General features: G+C 43.7%; 1 protein-coding gene across 11 annotated transcripts in view; it reads left to right on the forward strand.

The window, feature by feature from the left end:
* LOC119955607 (astrotactin-2-like) overlaps window positions 1–20502 on the forward strand; it is a 1814189-nt gene that overhangs the window by 817073 nt on the left and 976614 nt on the right. Inside the window, exon 1 of one of the 11 annotated variants that reach the window (XM_038782000.1) lies at window positions 1903–2130. The exons of the other annotated variants lie outside the window; for them this stretch is intronic. Coding sequence (XP_038637928.1) covers window positions 2046–2130 — 85 coding nt within the window. The 5' untranslated portion in view covers window positions 1903–2045. Of the gene's footprint in view, window positions 1–1902; window positions 2131–20502 lie in introns of those variants that run through there. 11 annotated transcript variants of the gene reach the window in all.

The raw sequence follows: 20502 nt of genomic DNA on the forward strand, positions 1-20502 counted from the left end.
CCCTTGGACCAACTATTTGATAGCCAATGCACTTTACCTGCTGGACAGGGAAATGTTGTAAACTGCTTGGTACTGTCTGCAGATTCTGCATGTACTAAATAAATACTGCATATGATTTGCCAATCTAAATTGGAAAGGCATTTGAAAATTCATTATGTGATAATTGAAACTTTTAAATTGATTTAAAATTGATTAGGTCAAGTCAAAATTTGAAAGCAGATTGATAAATGTTTAATGAGGTCTGTGTGTGTCAAAGGAAAGTGAAACAAGGCAGGCAAATGGGAGTTTGCACCTACTCCAATGCTATTAGGAACAGGAGTAAATCATTCAGCCCCTCAAACCTGTTCTGCGATTCAATAAGATCATGGCTGATCTCTGACCCAACTCCATACACCTACCTTTGGCCCATATCCCTCAAAATCTTTGCTTCACAAAAACCTTTCTATCTCAGATTTAAAATTGACAACTGATCCAGCTTCAACTGCTGTTTGTGGGAGAAAAATCCAAACCTCTACCACTCTTTGAAAGAAGAAGTGCTTCCTAACATCGCTCTTGAACGGTTTAGCCTTAATTTTTAGAATCTCCAACCAGTGGAAATAGTTTATCTTTATCTAGCCGGGTCTTTTCCTGTTAACCTCTTGAATACTTCGATCAGATCACCCCTGAACATTCTGAATTCTAGCAAAAACAGGTCTAATTTGAATAATCTCTCCTCGTAACTCAACCCCTGTATGATAATCTCTCCTAATTTAACCCCTATTTACCCACACTATCCCCATACCATTTGCATCTGGAAAACTATTGATCTCAGTCTTAAACATACTTGACAAGTGAGCTTCCATAGCTATCTTGGGTAGAGAATTCTAGATTCACAGCTCTGAGTGAAGACATTCCTCATCTCAATCCTAAATGCCTTTATTCTCTGAACTCTGCTTGGAATGAATAAAATTAAGAGAAGATCATACTGAAGTACAGAAAATGATAAATTCTTCTCTTGTTTATGAAACCCAATGGACCAAAACAGATTCGGTCATGAAAACAATTCATGACACTGTTGTCCCCTTTCTGTTCTCAAACAGCAGACACCTTACCAGGACAACATTTTTGTTCCCGATATGTTCAATTCATCTTAGATAAAAACTGCTGATGACATTATCCGAGGCAGTGGCTTTGGAAGGGTGCATTAGCTTGACAATGAAAGCAATCTGAAAGAACATCAATCAAGGTGCAGCCATTAATCTGGGGGCAATTTAACAATTGTGTCATTTCAACTGCATGAGTTGTTAACCATTGCTCCCAGCCAAGTGTGGGATAAATTTGTTGTTCAACTCGATACAGAGGGAGTAAGGCGATGAGTTAGGACCAGTAGGGTTTAGAGTAAATTTGAGGCCCCTAAAAATAATACTTTAAAAAAAAACATTGAAAAGCTTCACAAAAATATTTTTGTGTGCATGTTTGAAAACAGTGCAGTGAATAGCGTGGGAATGGCTCATCGGAGAGGCGGGGCCTTCCGGTGTTGCAAGATACAGGAACAGTTCATTTAGCCTCTTGGGGCTGTGTTAGCATTGAATGAGACCAGGGCTGATCAGTGTTTCAATCCCATTTATCCACATGCTTTCATCTACTAATACAAACCTACAAACCTGTCTCACCCACTGCCTCTAATCAAATTGTAAACGTGAGAGCCAGTTTATGATTGTGTCACAAAGCACACAGAGCAACATTCATTTGTTATCCTTCCTTCCCGGCAAAAACAATCAATATACTTTTTTTTCAAGGATGACGATGGTCCTTTAAGATCCCTTCCAAAAGCACCATCGCTGTCTCCGAATCCACGTCCCTGATATATACAAGGAAGGCGCATTAGTATTCGTGGTTGGTGCTGACTCACTTATTCACTCCTGTGCTGTTAAGCAGCGCTTGTAGAATTGCAACTCGCTCAGTGTCCGGCTCGGCAATTCCTTCGGAGCAAGAAGTCGCCGCCAGCAATCGGTGTTCGTTGTTTTCTTTTAAAAAAAACAAGGATGCTATGATTACAGCCCTGAATGACTGCAATTTTTTTTAAAAAAGGAATTCTGATAGTGAAGACTTCTTCAATGAAAACTTTCAAGAGCCAGAGGAACGATAAGGGTAAGGCATAGGCCAATTAGGAGGAGAAGAAAGTGAAGTTGAAAGGCTTTTTTTTTCAATCCAAAGCAGTCCGCATGCAGATTGTTGATGTTATTTTTGCTCTTTAATGGTAATTAGCGTGACTGCAGTTTGCACTGCTATTGGTGCCCTCTAGTGTTATTAGGCTGGCTGTAGATTCGAGCAGGTACCGGGATTTTGAGAGGATGGATTTAATAATTCACTGGGAATTACAGTTCAAGTTAGGAACTAATATAAATCAGAGCCTTCGGAGGTTCTATCATTACTGGAGACTATTTTGCACAGCGCTGATTTGAACCCAGTTTTGAAATGCTGGTGTTTCTTTGTTGTATTGAGGAAAGTGTTGCAGCATTGGGAGCTGAGTTTGAGAGCTCGGCTTCTTAATGTACTTACTGTCTGCTGTGACACCGAGGTTTGAATAGATTTGAGGTATCTTGCTTCAATTCCTGTGTTGTCACTTGACCTCCAGCTGAAATGGGTGTGGAGGATGTTGCCCCTGGCCACCCTACATTGAGAAGAGAAAACTAATCCATCGGGGCTCACTCTCCTCACTGCATCCTGTGGAAAGGTCGCCAGTGTGAATTTGGTTCAGTTGTGATGCTTCCATGATCAATTAACAGGCCAACACTCGACCAAGGATCAAATATACAAAATGTGCCCTTATTATCTGGCAAGCTGAGAGTTGCTGGGCTCCCATGTACCCACCCAGAGGGCCAGGGCAGTGAAATTAACATCTTAAAAGACAAAATGAACATTTTATATACCGAGGTGCTTCAAATATTCATGCCTCTGGATTTGTAGCAAAGCTTTCAACATCAGACTGGATAATAATATAATCACTTATCATCATAAGTAGGCTTCAATGAAGTTACTGTGAAAAGCCCTGAGTTGCCACATTCCGGCGCCTGTTCGGGGAGCCCGGTGCGGGAATTGCACCCGCGCTGCTGGCATTGTTCTGTATTACAAGCCAGCTGTTTAGCCTGCTATGCTCAACCAGCCCCAGGGATAGCAACCTCCTGCCCTGTTTTTCTGTGTTCAGTTCAAAACTCCTGAAGCCTGTACTAACACATGCCCTGGTAAATCAAAAGCAGCATCCAGAGTGTGCGTAAAGTACCCAATTCATTTTAGTTTCAATTACAGGGAAATTTAACGTGGCAGTCCACCTACCCTGCACATCTTTAGGTTGTGGGGGTGAGACCCAATCAGATCCGGGGAGAATGTGTAAACTCCACATAGACTTTGACCTGGGACCAGGATCGAACCTGGGTCTTTGGCCCCGTGAGGCAGCAGTTCCAACCACTGTGCCACCATGCTGCCCCAATCAAAGGAAGCTTAATTCAAACAAAAGGTCAAGTGAAATCTGAAATATATTCTCGTCCCTCTGGAGGGCATGGTTTTCAAAACATTGACATTTATTGTCAAAGAAAGTTGTTTGGTTGACCCTCTTCCATTGACCAGTCCCCACTCTTGCCAAATAGCTTGGAACGAGCCAGGGAGAGCAATGAAACAATTAGTTCTGTTGCTTCTCTCTTGGACTGCCTGTGGACTACCGTTAGACAGCAGGGTTGGAGCAAACGTTAGCTTCCGCTTTTGGCAGTCCATGCAACTAGAACTTGACAGTATTGGAAAAGGAGCAGAAATATCATCCTGCAAGTCATCACAATGTTAAGGGGAAAAAAAAAGAGAAGGCCAGTAATCATTTTGAGCAGTTTTTGGTAAAAACATTAGACGAGCAGTCATCTCCCTTTCAAGCGTGTTGCATTTTGGATGGGGGGAGGGGGGGGGGGGACTCGATTTTCATTAGAATTTTTCACACACATCTGTGATTGAGTTCTTTGTCTGCACACAACAGCTAAGTGGCTGTTCAAGGCCAGGTGTCAGTTCTAGCATGACTCCTGACTGACGCTGCACTTGAGAAGTGTTTTGTTTTGGATGAGATGCAATACTGTGTGTTAGATTTTTCCACGGGTTTCTCAGCAAAGTCAGGAAGGTGCGGCCTCCCTGGCCTTTTGGCTAAGATTGAGCGTCAGACCAAGCCCAAGAGGAGGCCTTTTCTTGTCAGCTTGGATCTTGTATATCTCTCCTGTGGAGACCATGAATTGGCTTCAATTTGAATTGCTTTTTGGGGAAAGCAATGAGATGGATTAAGGGTTTGCCCCATCCACTCTGAGCATCAGCTTTGTAACTTTAAGGATGGGATAAAAAACATTATTCTTTTTAAAAGGAAGGTGCAGCACTGATGATTAGATTTCTCATAAAACAGGTGGTTGCTAACTTGGTACCTGTCGAGTGTTTTAAAAATAAATAGCGTGGGTTGCAAGAAGGTTTCAAGACAGTTCTTGTTTCTTCCATTCCTGTGTTTGAGACAAACTTTTCCAAATCCACCTGAGATTTGACCTCCTGGCTTGGATGTGTAACAGCAGGTGATTAAGATCTGCTGGGTGGTTCTAGAATAGATGGAAATGTGCTTCTCTGAACATCGAGTTGAGATCAAATTCATGCTGAACCGATAAGTCATCTGGAAAGAATAGAGAAGGTGGGATTGTTTTCCTTCAGGCGGTAACGGTTAAAGGGAGAGTTGAGAGGTGGCCAAAGTTATAGTCAAAAATACCGTGGATGCTGGAAATCTGAAATAAAAACAAAAAATGCTGGAATTCTGAAAGGAAAACAGAAAATGCTGGCAAAATTCAGCAGGTCTGGCAGTATCTGTGGAGAGAGAGAAGCAGAGTTAAAGTTTCAAAGAAAAGTTACACAGACTCGAAATGTTAACTCAGCTTCTCTCTCCACAGATGCAGCCAGACCTGCTGAGTTTTGTCAGCATTTTCTCTTTTTATTTCAAAGTTAGAAGGGGTTTTGATAATAGTGTGGATACAGAGAAACCATTTCCACGACTGACCAAAGGGCGCAGATTTAAAACAATTGGCAAAAATTCAAGGGGTGACATGGGAACGTTAGAATTGTTATGATCTGGGCCAATAAATGGTCTCTTTGCCAACTACGCCCCCACCCCATGAATGGATAGAAAAATTTGCACTGCCTGAAAAGGCGGTGAAAGGAGATTCAGGAACCACTTTCAAAAGGAAATTGGATCTATCCACAAAATAATTTTTTTCCTGATATTATTATGCAAAGGGGCGGAGGGGTGGCATGAATTGGGATTCTTTGAGAAATCCAGCTCATAGTTGATGGGCCAAATGCACCCCCCTCCATTCTGTGCAATATTACCCCATGCGCATTTGTAATATCCCCGATGATCACACAACATTTCAATAAAGTGCAAATGTAAGTAAGGAACTCCAAGGAGAGATACAAGGTGATGGCTGTACATGGGGCACCAGCCCTGTGAAAGACTCAATACCCAGTGAAGAAGCGATGTGTACATTGGAGGTGTTGCCTTTTCTGTGGCTCTGCTGTAACTATGGCAATCAGTGAGTTTGTCCTCCTTTCTTTTGGTATCTATTTTTTAATGCTCAGAGTCGCCAGGTATCTAATGATACCACCACAAGGTTCAACCGGCTATCTATCAAAGAGCCAAACACCAGTTTGTTAGTTCAAGGTCAAGGGTACTTTATTTACACATACAATGAATCATGCAATATACACTACTAGTTAACTACACCTATTGACTAAGACGACCTGCACTTAACTTCAGGCCCCCGGCTTAGGTCAGAGGAACAGTGGCCGTTGTTCGATTCTAGATCTATCGAGTCTGGAGAAATAACTGCTGCTCAGCTAGGCTCATCCGCCTGGTAGCGAGCATTGAACTTGGATTTGCTTCTGGTGGTGCTGCAATTGGAGATGGTCATAGCCGGGGCGCCAGGTCGAAAAGAGGACTATCTCATGGTGGACTCTCTCCTTACGCTTGGGGGTTTTTGCGCTCTTTTGGGCGGTCCTTCAGTTTGGAACCCACTAATTGGGTGATCCCTGATCACCATGTTCGATTCCTAACCAATAAATGGGCTGGTGCCTGGATGGCTGGGCGTGCCCCAAACGGTCATTGACCCTGTTGTTTACGCTACCCTAGAACAGGAAGTGGTGCCGAAATGTCTGGGACTGTACTGGTCGCTCAAGTACCAGTCCTTTGTCTTGGAGGAGATGGGCCATCAAATGCTAATCGGTCTATCAAAATGCTAATTGGTCGGAGTTTCGATACCGTCTGGATTCCTCACTTGCAAATATACATTTTAGGCTCTGAGCCTGCCTGAATCCTGCTCTATCCATTTTACCCGCTCTGCTTTGCGAGTTTCTCTGTTCCTGGTTGTAAGTGGCCATCCCAGGTCGCTACAGAGGTCGGGTATCTGAGAGACAGATTTGCCAATTCTGGTGGTTTCGCACATGACTGGCCCACTCGATATATCCATCATCATGGTGCACAGCTCTCCCATGCCAAATGGAAAGTGATTATTAGCCAGTTGTTTAACTCGTATCTGGGAATTAAAGAGTGTTTTTCCTCCAGTCCAATAATATTCTAAATAAAGAAGAATTATTTATTGAACATTTGTTTTTGAATACACATAGATTTTTCCATGACTTTCCTGACAACAATATTGTGGAGATAACTTTTTAATTCCTGAAGATTTGTGGGCAGCACGGTAGCATGGTGGTTAGCATCAATGCTTCACAGCTCCAGGGTCCCAGGTTCGATTCCCGGCTGGGGCACTGTCTGTGCGGAGTCTGCACGTCCTCCCCGTGTGTGCGTGGGTTTCCTCTGGGTGCTCCGGTTTCCTCCCACAGTCCAAAGATGTGCGGGTTAGGTGGATTGGCCAGGCTAAATTGCCCGTAGTGTCCTAAAAAATAATGTTAATGGGGGTTGTTGGGTTACTGGTATAGGGTGGATACGTGGGCTTGAGTAGGGTGATCATTGGTCGGCACAACATCGAGGGCCGAAGGGCCTGTTCTGTGCTGTACTGTTCTAATTCTAACAATCCTAGAAAGCTGGAAAACTTTGTATAAACAAAGGCAGGAGCTGCTGATTTAATTCAATTAACGGGAGGTTTTGCTGGAACAGGGAATGATTGAGGAACTTTGAAGTGTTTTGATTTCAAGAATAGATTAATCTACCCAATCTACTCCCATTCCGTTTTAAAGATGATACCTTATCCATTGTTTCACAGCTGTCAGGGTCTGTGGTGTCATCTGTGGATGACACCACAGCTGAAGCCAAGGCTGGTGGGGAGACATTGCCAACATTATTGGGAATGCCATATCTTCATGAGTATTTTTCTTTGAAAATTTGGAAGGAATATTTGGGCACTTGGGATTTTTTTTCCCAAAAGGTCATCATTTCACTTTTGGACTCGGACCAATCATACCTTCTTCCAGGAAATCACATGATTTCAGTGACCTGCTCAGTATGGCTCTTGAACTGCAATTTTTTTAATTGATAGAGGGAGAAAAAAGTGATTTAAAGGCAGAGGCCTGGTGATTTACAGGCAATCACCTGACTGAAGTGCTTTTCTGTTTTGGACCTTTTGTTTTGAACTGGGTTTTAGTGAAATATGCCAAAAAGGAAGGCTGGCCTAACTCGCAATCTCCCTGCTTTCTTTGGAATTCCATGTGTGGTTTTAACCTGCTGCCAGAGAATCCTCATCTGACCCATCGGACACACGCAGCACCGACCGGCGAATCTGGGCCGGTGTGTCACGAGTGTCTTGGTAGCTTGACCACCACGATCGTGTCTGCAGTTCGAAACCTGCAACGCTGAGGCAAGAATTGACCCAGTTCTCTATTCTTCTTCATGCTGAAGCTCTGTAGATCTACTGGGACCAGTGGCCCATCTCCATATGAATGACCTCCAGGTCAACAGTATCATAGAATATACAGTGCAGAAGGAGGTCATTCGGCCCATCGGATCTGCACCGACCCATTTAAGCCCTCACTTCCACCCTTTTCCCGTAACCCAATAACCCCTCTAACCTCTTTGGACACTAAGGCCAATTTATCATGGCCAATCCACCTAACCTGCACGACTTTGGACTGTGGGAGGAAACCGGAGCACCCGGAGAAATCCCACGCAGACACGGGGAGAACGTGCAGACTCCGCACAGACAGTGACCCAAGCCGGGAATCGAACCTGGGACCCTATCAAAACCCTCTAACTTTTTCCTTTACTTTATAAAGCCTATCATGAAAATCCATCACTGCAAAGCCCCTGGGCGCCGAGAGCAACCCCACTATCAACTGGAACTCTTTCTTTTTTTGGCCTCAACGAGGAATGCCCTGCCAAGGCTGCACTTAGCTTAATTTCCTGCACTGCAAACTTGGGGCTGGATTCTCCACTGGTGGGTTCTCCATTTAGCCAGCACCCGGGGGGTGTCCCGATGGTGTGGGGCTGCCCCACAATGGGAAACCCCATTGACCGGCCGGCGTAACGGAGAATCCCGCCGGCGGGTCGAGGCAGAAATGTGGTGTGACAGGGCGGAGAATCCAGCCCCTGATCTCTGGACCATCACCCCACTGCCCCAACTTGCCTGATAGGGGGTCCTTGAGCCCCTCCTCACCCCACCTCAGAAGGGCAGGGCACCTCCGGGCCCGATCCCTGGCAGTGCCAACCTATCAACTGGGCACTTTGGAACTGCCAGCCTGACACCCTAGAAGTGCCCCTGCCAGCCTGGCATCTAGGATGCCCAAGTGGTAGTACCAAGGCCCCTGTGTGCCAGTGGGGGTGCCAGGGTACTACCCTACCCAAAGTCCAACCACCTGGAAGCTTGCGATGGCCTGGGAGAACCCCCGCCCCTTCCCCCCCCCGGTCCATGTTTGTGTCATCCTGTGCTAATCAACGCCATGGCAAGGTCTCCCAGGTGCAGACGTTTGATCCCGGGCTTTGGGAGGATCCGGTGCAATCATTTGAGCCTAACAGCTCACTTAAATATGCAAATCTGGATCCCGTCCAGTGAGGGCGAGATTCAGATCACGAGGTGTCCCAAGATTTAACGGCCTTGTCACGTCCTGCGTTTGGCGCGATGAGACTGATCAATCAGGTGCCCTATCTATTTGCCCTTGATTTTCTTTGTGTTGCTGGGGTATTTTTTAAATGGGATAGATAGTTATACTTCCAGAGCCCAATTATGAACCTAGCATTCTTGCAACTTGTTTTAAAAAATAAATGTAGTTTTAGTTTTCTAATAAATCAATCATTCTGAGTTTATTCAAAGAAGCTTGATTAAAGCTTTTGTTCTGGGTCTAACAGCAGCGAAGGCAAATAATTGGTCATTTTGGTGAGTGAGTTAAACTTTTGAACTGTTTGGTGCAACCTGTGATGTAGTGGGGCGAGAGGAGAGGTGCACACCTCTTATCCCGGTCGTAACAACTTTGTCATGTTGGGCTCAGATGACATATCTCAGACCTTGACACAGTTATGACCTTCAAAGAACAAAGTTGAGGTTTTGTGAGGTCTTGAAGGATTGAGAAGAGATTCCCATGCCTTGGGAGTTTTTGGAAAGATGCCCATGGTCAGGTAACACATGGACGTTCATAGGTGTGTGGTTCCAGTCTCCCGAAGTACTAGGTAGACGGTTGAGGGACTGTCAGCATTGAGAAAGGTTCTGTGATCCAGGAACATTAAGAAGGGGTTTTGAGGTTTCAGCAATGAATGGAACTCCTATCTGGCATTATCGAGCCTTGCCAGGGTCATAAAACCATGAGTAGCGGGAGATGTATCCAGGAATATCTGGGCTGATCTACTCTGCGTTCATTGCAGGTTATTGCGTACCCCTACACCGGGCTGTTGGGCTCCCAGACTGGGTCTGAGTCAGGTGTCAACCTTAAATAGAAAGAATTGTTTCACACTTGGGTTGTCACTTGTCTACTTGTTCTGTAATTACCACAGCAGTAATTAATTCAAATGTTTATAGTTGGTTGCACAGATGAAATTATTTGTTTTCTCAAAAATATAAACAAATACTGGTGACATAATTAGCTTGTACTGCTTAGCTGAAAAGTTTTAGAATTAACTTCATCCCTGAAAAATTACAACCCTCAGAACTAAGCTTTTTCGCATGATAAAGACAGATAGCAATGCATAATTCAGAATTGCATGATTAGTTCTGTCCTGTGTTCCTCCATTAACAGCTATAAAATCCCCTCCGTTTTCCCCAGCCGTATGAAATTCACTAAACCTCCAAACTCCATTCCTTGGCTCCGGCATCATGTACGTTCCACATTTTCTTCAACATTCTATTCGTGGCAGAGCTGTCTTCGACATTGGGTACCAATGTTGCGGAAAAATTGCAGATGAAGCCGACAAGAACCTCGCACCAAAAATCCTTCCCAAACCAAATGGCAGGGCCTCATTAACATGTGTTGGTGTTTCCCACCCAGCTGTGAGTCAATGGGGCGGTCTGATCTGTAGATGATTGGAAAACCCTTGAAGATGTCCCTCCCCCCCCCAATTCAGAAGTCTGCAGTGATTAGGAGTAAGGGGTGAGGCCTACAACCGGCAGGAGAAGGCCAGTTTCCTTGAGGACCTGCAACGAGCCCTCCTGCTCCCACACCTGCAGGAATTCTGAAGGAGCTTCCTGCCTTGTGGAACCAGCAGCTGCTGCATCCTATTCACTGCTGAGTTCTCCACCCAACCTGCACCACAACAGTAAACTTTCAAATCTGATTCACAATCCCACTATGACGATTTGATTTAAGCATGTTTGTTAAATGTCCTAACTTTCCATGGATGCCTTGATAACTTCCGCTATTTTAAAAATACGACTGGGGCATGTGTGGGACTGAATGCATTTCCCAACATTAACTCTTAAACTACCAACCATTTGCCCTCAACCCCCCTGCCCAGTTAGTGAGGGGTTAATAATTTATTTAGAATTCTCTTCCACCGTTACCAACCCTTCAAACCCACCTTTCCAACTCCTCTCGTCAGAGCTCTGAATATCTCTCTTCCCAAATCTGTTATCTGCTCACAAAGTGCTCTCAAATCACCTTGAGGCATTTAAAGAAAAAATGTAAATGTATTTCTTTTCACTGTTAGGCTTGTTTTTCTCTTTGTCTTTCATACTCTCTCACTCGTTCACTCACATTTATGCTGTCTCTCATAATAAATGTAATGTAAATTTGAAAGATTCCTTAAATTTAATGGATGTTTAAATCACGGCGCTTGCATTCAAGTAATTTTCAACTGGGGAAATATATGGAAATACTGGCATACAGTGAAAAGATAAAGCTCGCACTCAAAAAATCTAGAGAGCAATCTACTCTCCTAATGTATGCTGCAAAATTCTGTAAACGACATGTGCATAGATTATAAATGTGCACTGGATTGCTGCTATTGGTTTCAGAACCACCAGGCTGGGGAAGGGACAATTGGGACTTCCTACTCCTGACAAGAATAACCACCTTGAAGAACAAGGGGGCAGACTGTTGGGAACACCATTGTCTGCAGGTTCCCACCAAGGGGTGGCACAGTGGTTAGCACTACTGCCTCACCGCGCCAGGGACCATGTTCCAGCCTTGGTCAACTGTCTATGATGAGTCTGCATGTTCTCACCATGTCTGCGTGGGTTTCCTCCAGGTGCTCCGCGGAGTTCCCTCCCACAGTCCAAAGATGTGGATTGGCCATGATAAAATTGCCCTTTAGTGTACAAAAGATGTGCAGGTTAGGTGGAGTTATGGAGTTACAGGGATAGGGTGGGGGGGGGGGGGAGAGAGGGGTGGGGGAGTGGGTCTAGGTAATGTGCTCTTTCACAGGTTCGGTGCAGACTCGATGGGCCAAATGGCCTCCTTCTGCACTGTAGGAATTGTATGGTTCTAAGTCACACACCATCCTGATTTGGAAATGTAATGTTCCAGCATTGCCAAAATCCTGGAAATCCCTCCCTCGCAGGACCTTGCAGATCATGCAGCTGCAATTCAAGAAGGGGATTCACCAGTACTTTTCTCAGTGGCACGACCCCTTGCCAGTAAAGCTGACATGCCCTAAATAATTTTTCCTAAAAACTTTTGTTTATGTAGTGCTTTTAATAGAGTAAAACACTCCAGTGGGCAAGATATTCCAGCTTTTCCCGCTGACCGGGTCTTTGATTCCCGCTGACGCCGCAACCCCACTGTGGGGTTATCGCCAGTGTGGGGTAGGTTCAATGGGAAATCCCATTGACAGCAACAGGATCAGAAAATCTCACTGTCGGCCAACAGTAGGCCCCCTCCAGCCGCCAGGAAACATGCCATGGGGAGGCCAGAGAATCTCGCCCATAATTTTTATTGTGTGGCATATTTTCACACTCTAGGGAATAGTGATGAAAGGATTCCAGAACTGGCAGCCCGTTGAACAGCATTATGAATGCTCCTTATGAGTGACCAATAAGTCCTGGCATTGAACACCAACCCGGAGCTTCTGATCCAGCGATAGAGGTGCTATCACTGCACCACACCTCCTGGAAGCATTATTAGACAAAAATTGACACCAGTTAACCACGATATTGACTCTGCTGCACATTGTAAAGGGCCAAATTTATCTGGCCTGTTCCCAGATAGTAAAGGCCAATAGGGTGTAATAATTATGAAAAATGAGCACAAATACTTTCTCCTGTTTTGTTCCTGAATACTGACAAAGGCCCATACATCCGGACATAACAGGGGAAAGCAAGGCAGGCATGGGAAAGGAAGTTTATAAATGTTTTGCTACATCATTTATTGGTAGAATGCACTGATAGTTATGCAGAGAATATAGTCAGGAAAAATCTTTTGAAATTCCAATATTCTGCAGATATGTCCCATGATAGTTTGGGGAAGGAATTTCATACCCAATTCATGTTCAGCGCTGCCTCAGCAAGTCCCAGGAGCAACGCTAGTATTGTATCAGTGTGAATGAGCTAGCGTATATATCTCTAGAGGGAGGAAGCACTTTCAAAGGTGTCCTTGCATTGTGTGGGGCCTATATTGTTGTCAATGAGCCAGAAATATCTGCCTTGTGCTGACAGCTGTGACTGTGACAGTACGTATATTGCAAGAGTAATGAAGGGTTAACAATTTACCGTTACTCTATCAACCACTAGATGGTGATTAAGCAAATACACGTAGGTCACGTGATACTCCTGATTCGGGGAGAAGATTGTTAGGAGAGGTAGAGAATAGTCGCGTTATCAGGACCTCTGTAATTAAAATCATAGCTTTAGTGAATCTGGAATCTTTTATATCTTCGCAAGCAAGTCAAATCTATTTGGTTGTAGTGTAAATAAATTAGCTTTGTTCAAAACTTAGTTGATATTCTTTGTGAGACACGACACTTCGAAGCCATCCTCATTCAGAAAGCAAAGAACATCGCAGTGACTAGATTCAAAACTGTGTGGGGGGGGGGGGCTCATCAAGCCCACTTGTCAGCAAGATTGACTTTCACTGGGTCTTCGAGTCCCAACAGTTTTTACGAAAAATGGAAGCACCGAATGCTGGAAATGCTCAGCAGGTCAGACAGCATCTATGGAGAGAGCAACAGAGTTAGTCTTCCAGGCTGTTAACCGTTTGTCAGAACTGTTTTGCATTTAATTCGAAGCCGGCTGCGCGCAACTCAGATTCCATAACCCCCAGACATGCAACTGTGGTGTGGGAGGAGGTAAATGCCTGTTTTTTCATCATGATTATGTATATTGTTCTATGGATGAAAATGGAATAGTGTAGGTCAGATAGGCTTCAGATGGTTTCACAGGTCGGCGCAACATCGAGGGCCGAAGGGCCCATACTGCGCTGTAGTGTTCTATGTTCTATTATCACCTGTTTGATTTCTTGGGTTTAAATTGATTGTGGAGCTTGCTAGACCTTCAGATTCCAGATTTAATTTGGCTGTGCCAAATCCGCCAACAAGATAAATGAAATAAATTCAGCACAAGAAGGAATGAGTATGAATAGGATGAATGCACAAATGGCCAAATACTATCGATGTTGGAAATCTAAACCTAATAATAATCTTTATTGTCACAAGTAGGCTTACATTAACACTGCAATGAAGTTACTGTGAAAAGCCCCTAGTCGCACACTCTGGCGCCTGTTCGGGTATACAGAGGGAGAATTCAGAATGTCCAAATTCCTTAACAGCACTTGTGGGAGGAAACCGGAGTACCCGGAAAAAACCCACGCAGACACGGGGAGAACGTGCAGACTCCACACAGGCAATGACCTAAGCCGAGAATCGAACCTGGGACCCTGGAGCTGTGACGTAGCAGTGCTACCCAGTGTACAATCGTGCTGACCACAGTATGAAACGAAGACTGGTTTATAACAAGTTTTGCCAGGAATTTTGGTTTATATTGTAAAAACGGAGGAAAACATTTTGGAGGAAAATCGTAAAAGAAAACCAAATGGGTCGACCGCACAGGGGATTGAACAATTTATTTAGCTAGAAATGGTAAAAACTTGATTGCAAATTAACCCTTCGTGTGTAGCTGAGTGATCGCTGATTGTAATGTGGTGAATTGGTATCCCAGGGTTTTCAGAGAAAGTGATGATGCCTCAATAAAGGTAGCAGCCACCTCTGCAGCACGGACTATTCTTTTTTTAAAAAAAAATAACTGGTTGTTCAAATCAAGAAAGATGGTATCACTGTGTGACTTTTAACATCTCCACAGACACAAATTAAATTGCCCCTCATATTTCATGTTTCAAGATCTAACTTGAACCAAATTGGCTCTTGCCTGTTAGATCTTTTGCTGGCTTCTGCTCATTACTTGCTGTTCGCAATCATATTCCACATTTACATGCAAGTAAAACAGATGCGATTCAGAAGAATTGGCATTGGATTACACAATGATTCGCAGTGAGAGGAGGCAGAAACAAGGCAGAGGAAGGAGGTGGATCACAGCCAAAACTGACAGCTTGCAAATTTCAGTTTGGGTAAAGATAATGCATCAATGGTTGGCATCTGTTCTTTACCTTGGCATTGCCAATCCGGGAAAGGCAACACACCAGGAAACAGCCTCATCCTTATCCCCTAGCGGTTCAGAGCAATGTGCAGCAGCTGGTAGGTGAAGGCATAATGGTAATAAGGGCCTCCGGCTAATGCCTTCGGGACACTGGGTGCAAATCCCGGCAAGGTGGTTGATGGAATTTAAATTTGTTTAATGGATCTGGAATTGATGGCTAGTCTTGGGAATGGTGAAACTATCATTGATTGGCTCACTTGATGTCCTTTGGGGGAGTAAATCTGTCATCCTTACCTAGTCGGGATGACATGTGACCCCAGAGCCACAGGAATGTGGTTAACTCTTAACTTATTTATGACGTTTTCTTCGGTTCAAGGGCAATTAGGGATGGGCAATTGCCGGTCTTGCCAGCAATGCCCACATTCCATGAAAGAATAAAAAAAAACTGAATCAAACAGATGAGTGAGGTCTATAATGTCGTAATTGATCTTGCCCTGATCTCTACAGAGTCTTAATTGGGCTTGTTCTTGATGCCATTTGATTAGAGAGGGGAATTCAGCCAGTTTTCCTGTCTATGAATCTGGAATCTAGGCTGACTCATTAGGAAACTATATATCAGGGTTGCTGCTGTTCAGTTTGCATATTAAGCAGAGCCCTGTCTGCCTCGTCAGGTTGGTGTTAAAGATCCTCTGGCACTATTTTAACAACAGTAGAGGAGTTCTTCTGGTCTTTCGCCCCATTGTTATCCCGCAACAGGTAACGTTGTATTTTCATTATTCCATTTCTATTTGTGGAGCCTTGCTTTGTCCAACTTGGCTGTCATGTTTCCCCACATTCAAACAATGTCTGAAGTCCGTCATTGACAGTAATGGTATTTCAGATGAAAGCTGTTATAGAAGTGGCAGTGGATTCTTATTTGTTCCTTTGTATCACTCACAAGTGAAAATAGGCAACTATCCTGCAGGTCTTCAACAATGCTTACATGGCATCAGCTGGAAGGTCAGGAGGCAGGTGCTATTTTACTGCCACTTCCCTTTCCTGTGAGCCATTTCTGCTGATGATACAACAAAGATATGTTGCTCATCCACTTGCGCAACCATAGTTTTGAAACTGTATCTCCGAGCCTGCAAATCTTCAGACCCCTTTTTGAGTCTAGCATTGGTCTGATTTAAATTGATTACATTTTTACAGCCACCAGCAACTGCACAGGACATGAGGCCTTTGTAAAATCAGTTCAATAAGTTATTCTTGCCCAGAATGATTGGTTTCCTTCTTTGATAGGCAGTGGTAAAAATGGATTAGCATGCTGATGGATTTATTTTTAAATGTCTGACTGTCCGAGTTCTTGGAATCATTTAAATCTTGCTTCCATGATTGAATCAATATAGTCAAACAAAGGTGCTTTTTTTTTAAATTTAAAAGAAACCTGATCCCTTTCCCTGATGAAATGAATGAAATGAAAATGAAATGAAAATCGCTTATTGTCACGAGTAGGCTTCAAATGAAGTTACTGTGGAAAGCCCCTAGTCGCCACATTCCGGCGCCTGTTCGGGGAGGTTGTTATGGGAATCAAACCGTGCTGCTGGCCTGCTTGGTCTGCTTTCAAAGCCAGCGATTTAGCCCCGTGCTAAACAGCCCCTAATGCTGCAGTACGTACTCACATTTTGCATATGCATTTAATCTGTGAAACTGCAAGTGTTCATCCTATTGTTTATAATGGGGATAATGGCCCACAACATGGAGTTCAGATCATTGGGGGGAGAGACACTTTTGATTATGGCACCATGATGCAGGGGGCCATTCAAGTGGAGGAAGCAAAAAGGCATGTCAATTTATTCAGGGACAATTTAGTTAGGTGGATAGACACTGCATCCAAGAACATGAGTCCAAAAGGCTGTATTGTCTGCTCAGCCAAGGTTAAGAAACCCTCTCTGGACTGGAGAAGAACTTTGAGTGGAAGAACAAGGATTCCCATTGCCATGGACCATGAGGTTATGAATGACATGGGTAAGGCTAAGGAATAGGTTCTGTTGAGGAAACATGAGCAGCTAGGGATAACATTTTAAAGAGCACAAATGTAACAATCTCTAGGTTACTACCTGAGCCACAAGCAAATTGGCATAGAATAGGGTAGCACGGTGGTGGAGTGGTTAGCACTAGGACTACTGCGCTGAGGACCTAGATTCGATTCCTGGCTCTGGGTCACTGGCTCTGTGGAGTTTGCATGTTCTCCCCATGTCTACACTGGTTTCACCTCCACAACCCATAGATGTGCAGTGGATTGGCCACGCTAAATTGCCCTTAATTGGAAATAGAATGATTACGTACTCTAAATTTAATTTTTTTTAAATTAGCAATAGATAAATAAGATCAGAGAGTTGAATACATAGTTCAAAAATTAATATGGGAGGAATGGGTTTCAGTTGAAGGGACACTGGCATCAGTAGTAGAGAATGCGGGAACGATACTGTTGGGATAGCCTTCACCTCACCCAAACTGGGACTAGTGTACTGGTGAATCATAAAACGAGGATGGGCTTTAAGCTAAATAGTAGGATGGGCGTGTGTGCCTAGAAGTTCACATGTGGCGAGATTTTGGAAATTTAAAGGACACGGCAACAGTGTAAGGTAGCGATGTGAGTAATGACAACCAGGCTGTGATGGGAAGGAACAGACCCTGCAAACATAAAGAATGTTTCCACAAAGAAGGTCAGTGAAGGGATAAATGGGTTTATAAAAGAATAAAGTAAAAGGCCCTTTACCTGAATGCACACAGTCTCTGTAACAAGATGGATAATTAATAACTGTTGCTCGTTCTGGGTGAGTGTGCTTTACTCTCAATTGGCTCTGTTTTATTCCTTAGCTCTAGAGTCACCAGGTATCCTTATGATACCGCCACGAGGTTCAAGTTCAGATCAATGACTCAATACACCAGTTAGTAAGTTCAAACAAGACATGTTTATTATTACACCGTTATTTACTACTCATGCACATAATACTAAGACTAAACTGTTCTTACCACTACTAGGCCAATACTTATCTGGAATAAGGGAACTGCCGGATCAGGGAACAATGGCCTCTTGCTTTGTCCTGGATCCGCAGGCTTCTAGTTGGTGTGAGCTAAAGGGGTCAGGAGTGTCTACTCTCGTAGCGTGCGTTGTATGACACTTACTTGTCGGTGTAGCAATTGGCCAGGCCTCTCCTTCTCACGTTCAAGTTCCTGGAGAGCTGCTGCAAAGGTGTTCTGCTGGGAGGGCTGGCTAAGAGAGAGGAGGGCTGGCTAAGAGAGAGGAGGGCTGGCTAAGAGAGAGAGCTGGTGTCGGGGTCTCTGTCTTATACTGTTTTGGGTTTCGCGCCCATCTGGGCAGACCCTGTATAAACTTGCAATCGATTGGCTCTCTTCCCAGTCGATTGATTTGAATTTCCCCAATAACGGGGCTGTTCCTCGGTCACTGGGCGGTTCTTGGGGCTGTTTGTATCTTATTGTCCGGGACTCCTGCTGGCGCCGAACAGTCTAGCTTGGCCTTTGTTATTCTTAATTGTGTCCATTGTGCCCGGGAATCGCTCAATTAATATGCACAGCTTGTTAGTTTCTATGCTGTCTGGTTTCTTCACAGACAGAATCCACAGAGAGGTTCTACAACCTGCTTGCCTCTCTGACATTGTCCAATTTTCCCTGCATGCAACTCAATGTTCCATTTTATGTCGGGAAGTGGCCAGCTTCAGTGGCTACACAACACAAAAGGGAAATAAATGAATACGATGTAAATCATCATTATGAAAATATGGTTACAAAGTGATCATGGCTGGGACCTGAATATTTGAGGTTATTTGACATTTTGGAAGAACAGGAAGAAAGGAAAAGGAGGTGGTGTAGCTCCTGTAATAAAAACTGATCAATATAGTTGTGAAAAATTATCTTGATTAGGAGGATCAAAATGTGGAATAAGTTCAGATGGATTTGCAAAATAGCAAAGGAACGAGGTCATTGATGGGAGTGGTTTGTAGGCCCCCTGACAGTAGCTACTGTGTAGGGCAGAGTATAAATCAGGAAGTAATGTTAGAATGGAACTGCAATAACCATGGGAGATTTTAATCTTCTTTTAGGTTGGAAAATGTGTCCTGTTCCAATATATCATGAACTTTCAGTCGGTACTTTTAATACTGGACACACACAGGCTATTAAAGTGGCTCCTGCAAATCATGTGACCTTTGGCATTTTGAGCTTCAGATAGACCAAAGTTTCAAATTAATACCTAGCTAATATGGACATTCACAGGCATCCAGGGAGTTCACACATCCCTTTGTTTAAGCATGGGTCAACACAAAAGGACAATAGGTTTCCAGCTGACCTGACTCTGTTTCATCGAACAGCGAAACTAATGTGTATCAGATGGATGTGGGTGGATCCTATCAACTTTTCATTGTACTATGATGGTTTCCCTTCTCCAAACTAAGCTGTGTGAATCTCATGATGCCAAATGACATCACAGAATTAACATACACTCCGCCTTTTTGTTTGGAAAAAGGACTTTTCCACGCCACAAGGGAACCATTTCGTTGTCCGATTTTAAACAAACAAGAAATTGCTTGCTGACAGAGTTGCATCAAAGTTTATTGAATTAGAGCCAAGTCAGTATGCAACAAAGGTAACTGACAGCAATACATTGAAAGTGGGAGACCCCCACCGAAGAGAACTACTCCCCAACATATTCCGTTAAAGTTTACCTGAGAATCAACCTACTACAAATGTTGACAAGAAACCTCACAACCGGCGGTGACTCCCTCACTTTACAAGACTCTCATTTCAACTTTAAGGAATCAAATTTCATCTAAAAATCTACAACGCTGCCACAAATATGGACTTGGATAATTATAAGCTGTAACAATGTATTACCTTCATCTTTATCTAATCTTTGTGTGTAAGTGTAATAATAAAATCAGGCAGAGTCAACATGGTTTTGTGAAAGGCAAATTGTATTTGACAAACTTAGTGTTTTTTGAGGATGTTAGAAGCAGGGTGGATAAAGGGGAACTTGTAGATGTAGTGTATTTGGATTTCCAAAAGGCATTAGATAAGATGCCACATAAAAGGTGATGGAACATGACGAGCTGATGGCATTGAATGTAATGTATTAATGTGGGTAAATAATTGGTTAACTAACAGGAAGAGAGAGTCAGGATCAATGGGTAATATTCAGATTGCCAATCTATAATTTGCGGAGTACCACAGAAATCAGTGTTGGGACCTCAATTATTTACGATCCATATTAATGATTTAGATGAAGGGGCTGACTGTATTGTAGCTGCATTTACAGTGTATTAGTGAGACTACACCTGATTTATTGTGTACAGTTCCATCTTCTGCCATAAGGACGGATACACTTGTATTGGAAACAGTTCCGAGAAGGTTCATTAGGCTGATTAAGCTGGAATGAAGGGGTGTCTTATGTGGAAGGTTTTGGGCCTATACTCAGTAGAGAACGAGAGCTGATCTTATT

The sequence above is a fragment of the Scyliorhinus canicula genome, chromosome 21 (assembly GCF_902713615.1).
Source record: "Scyliorhinus canicula chromosome 21, sScyCan1.1, whole genome shotgun sequence".
NCBI lineage: Eukaryota > Metazoa > Chordata > Chondrichthyes > Carcharhiniformes > Scyliorhinidae > Scyliorhinus > Scyliorhinus canicula.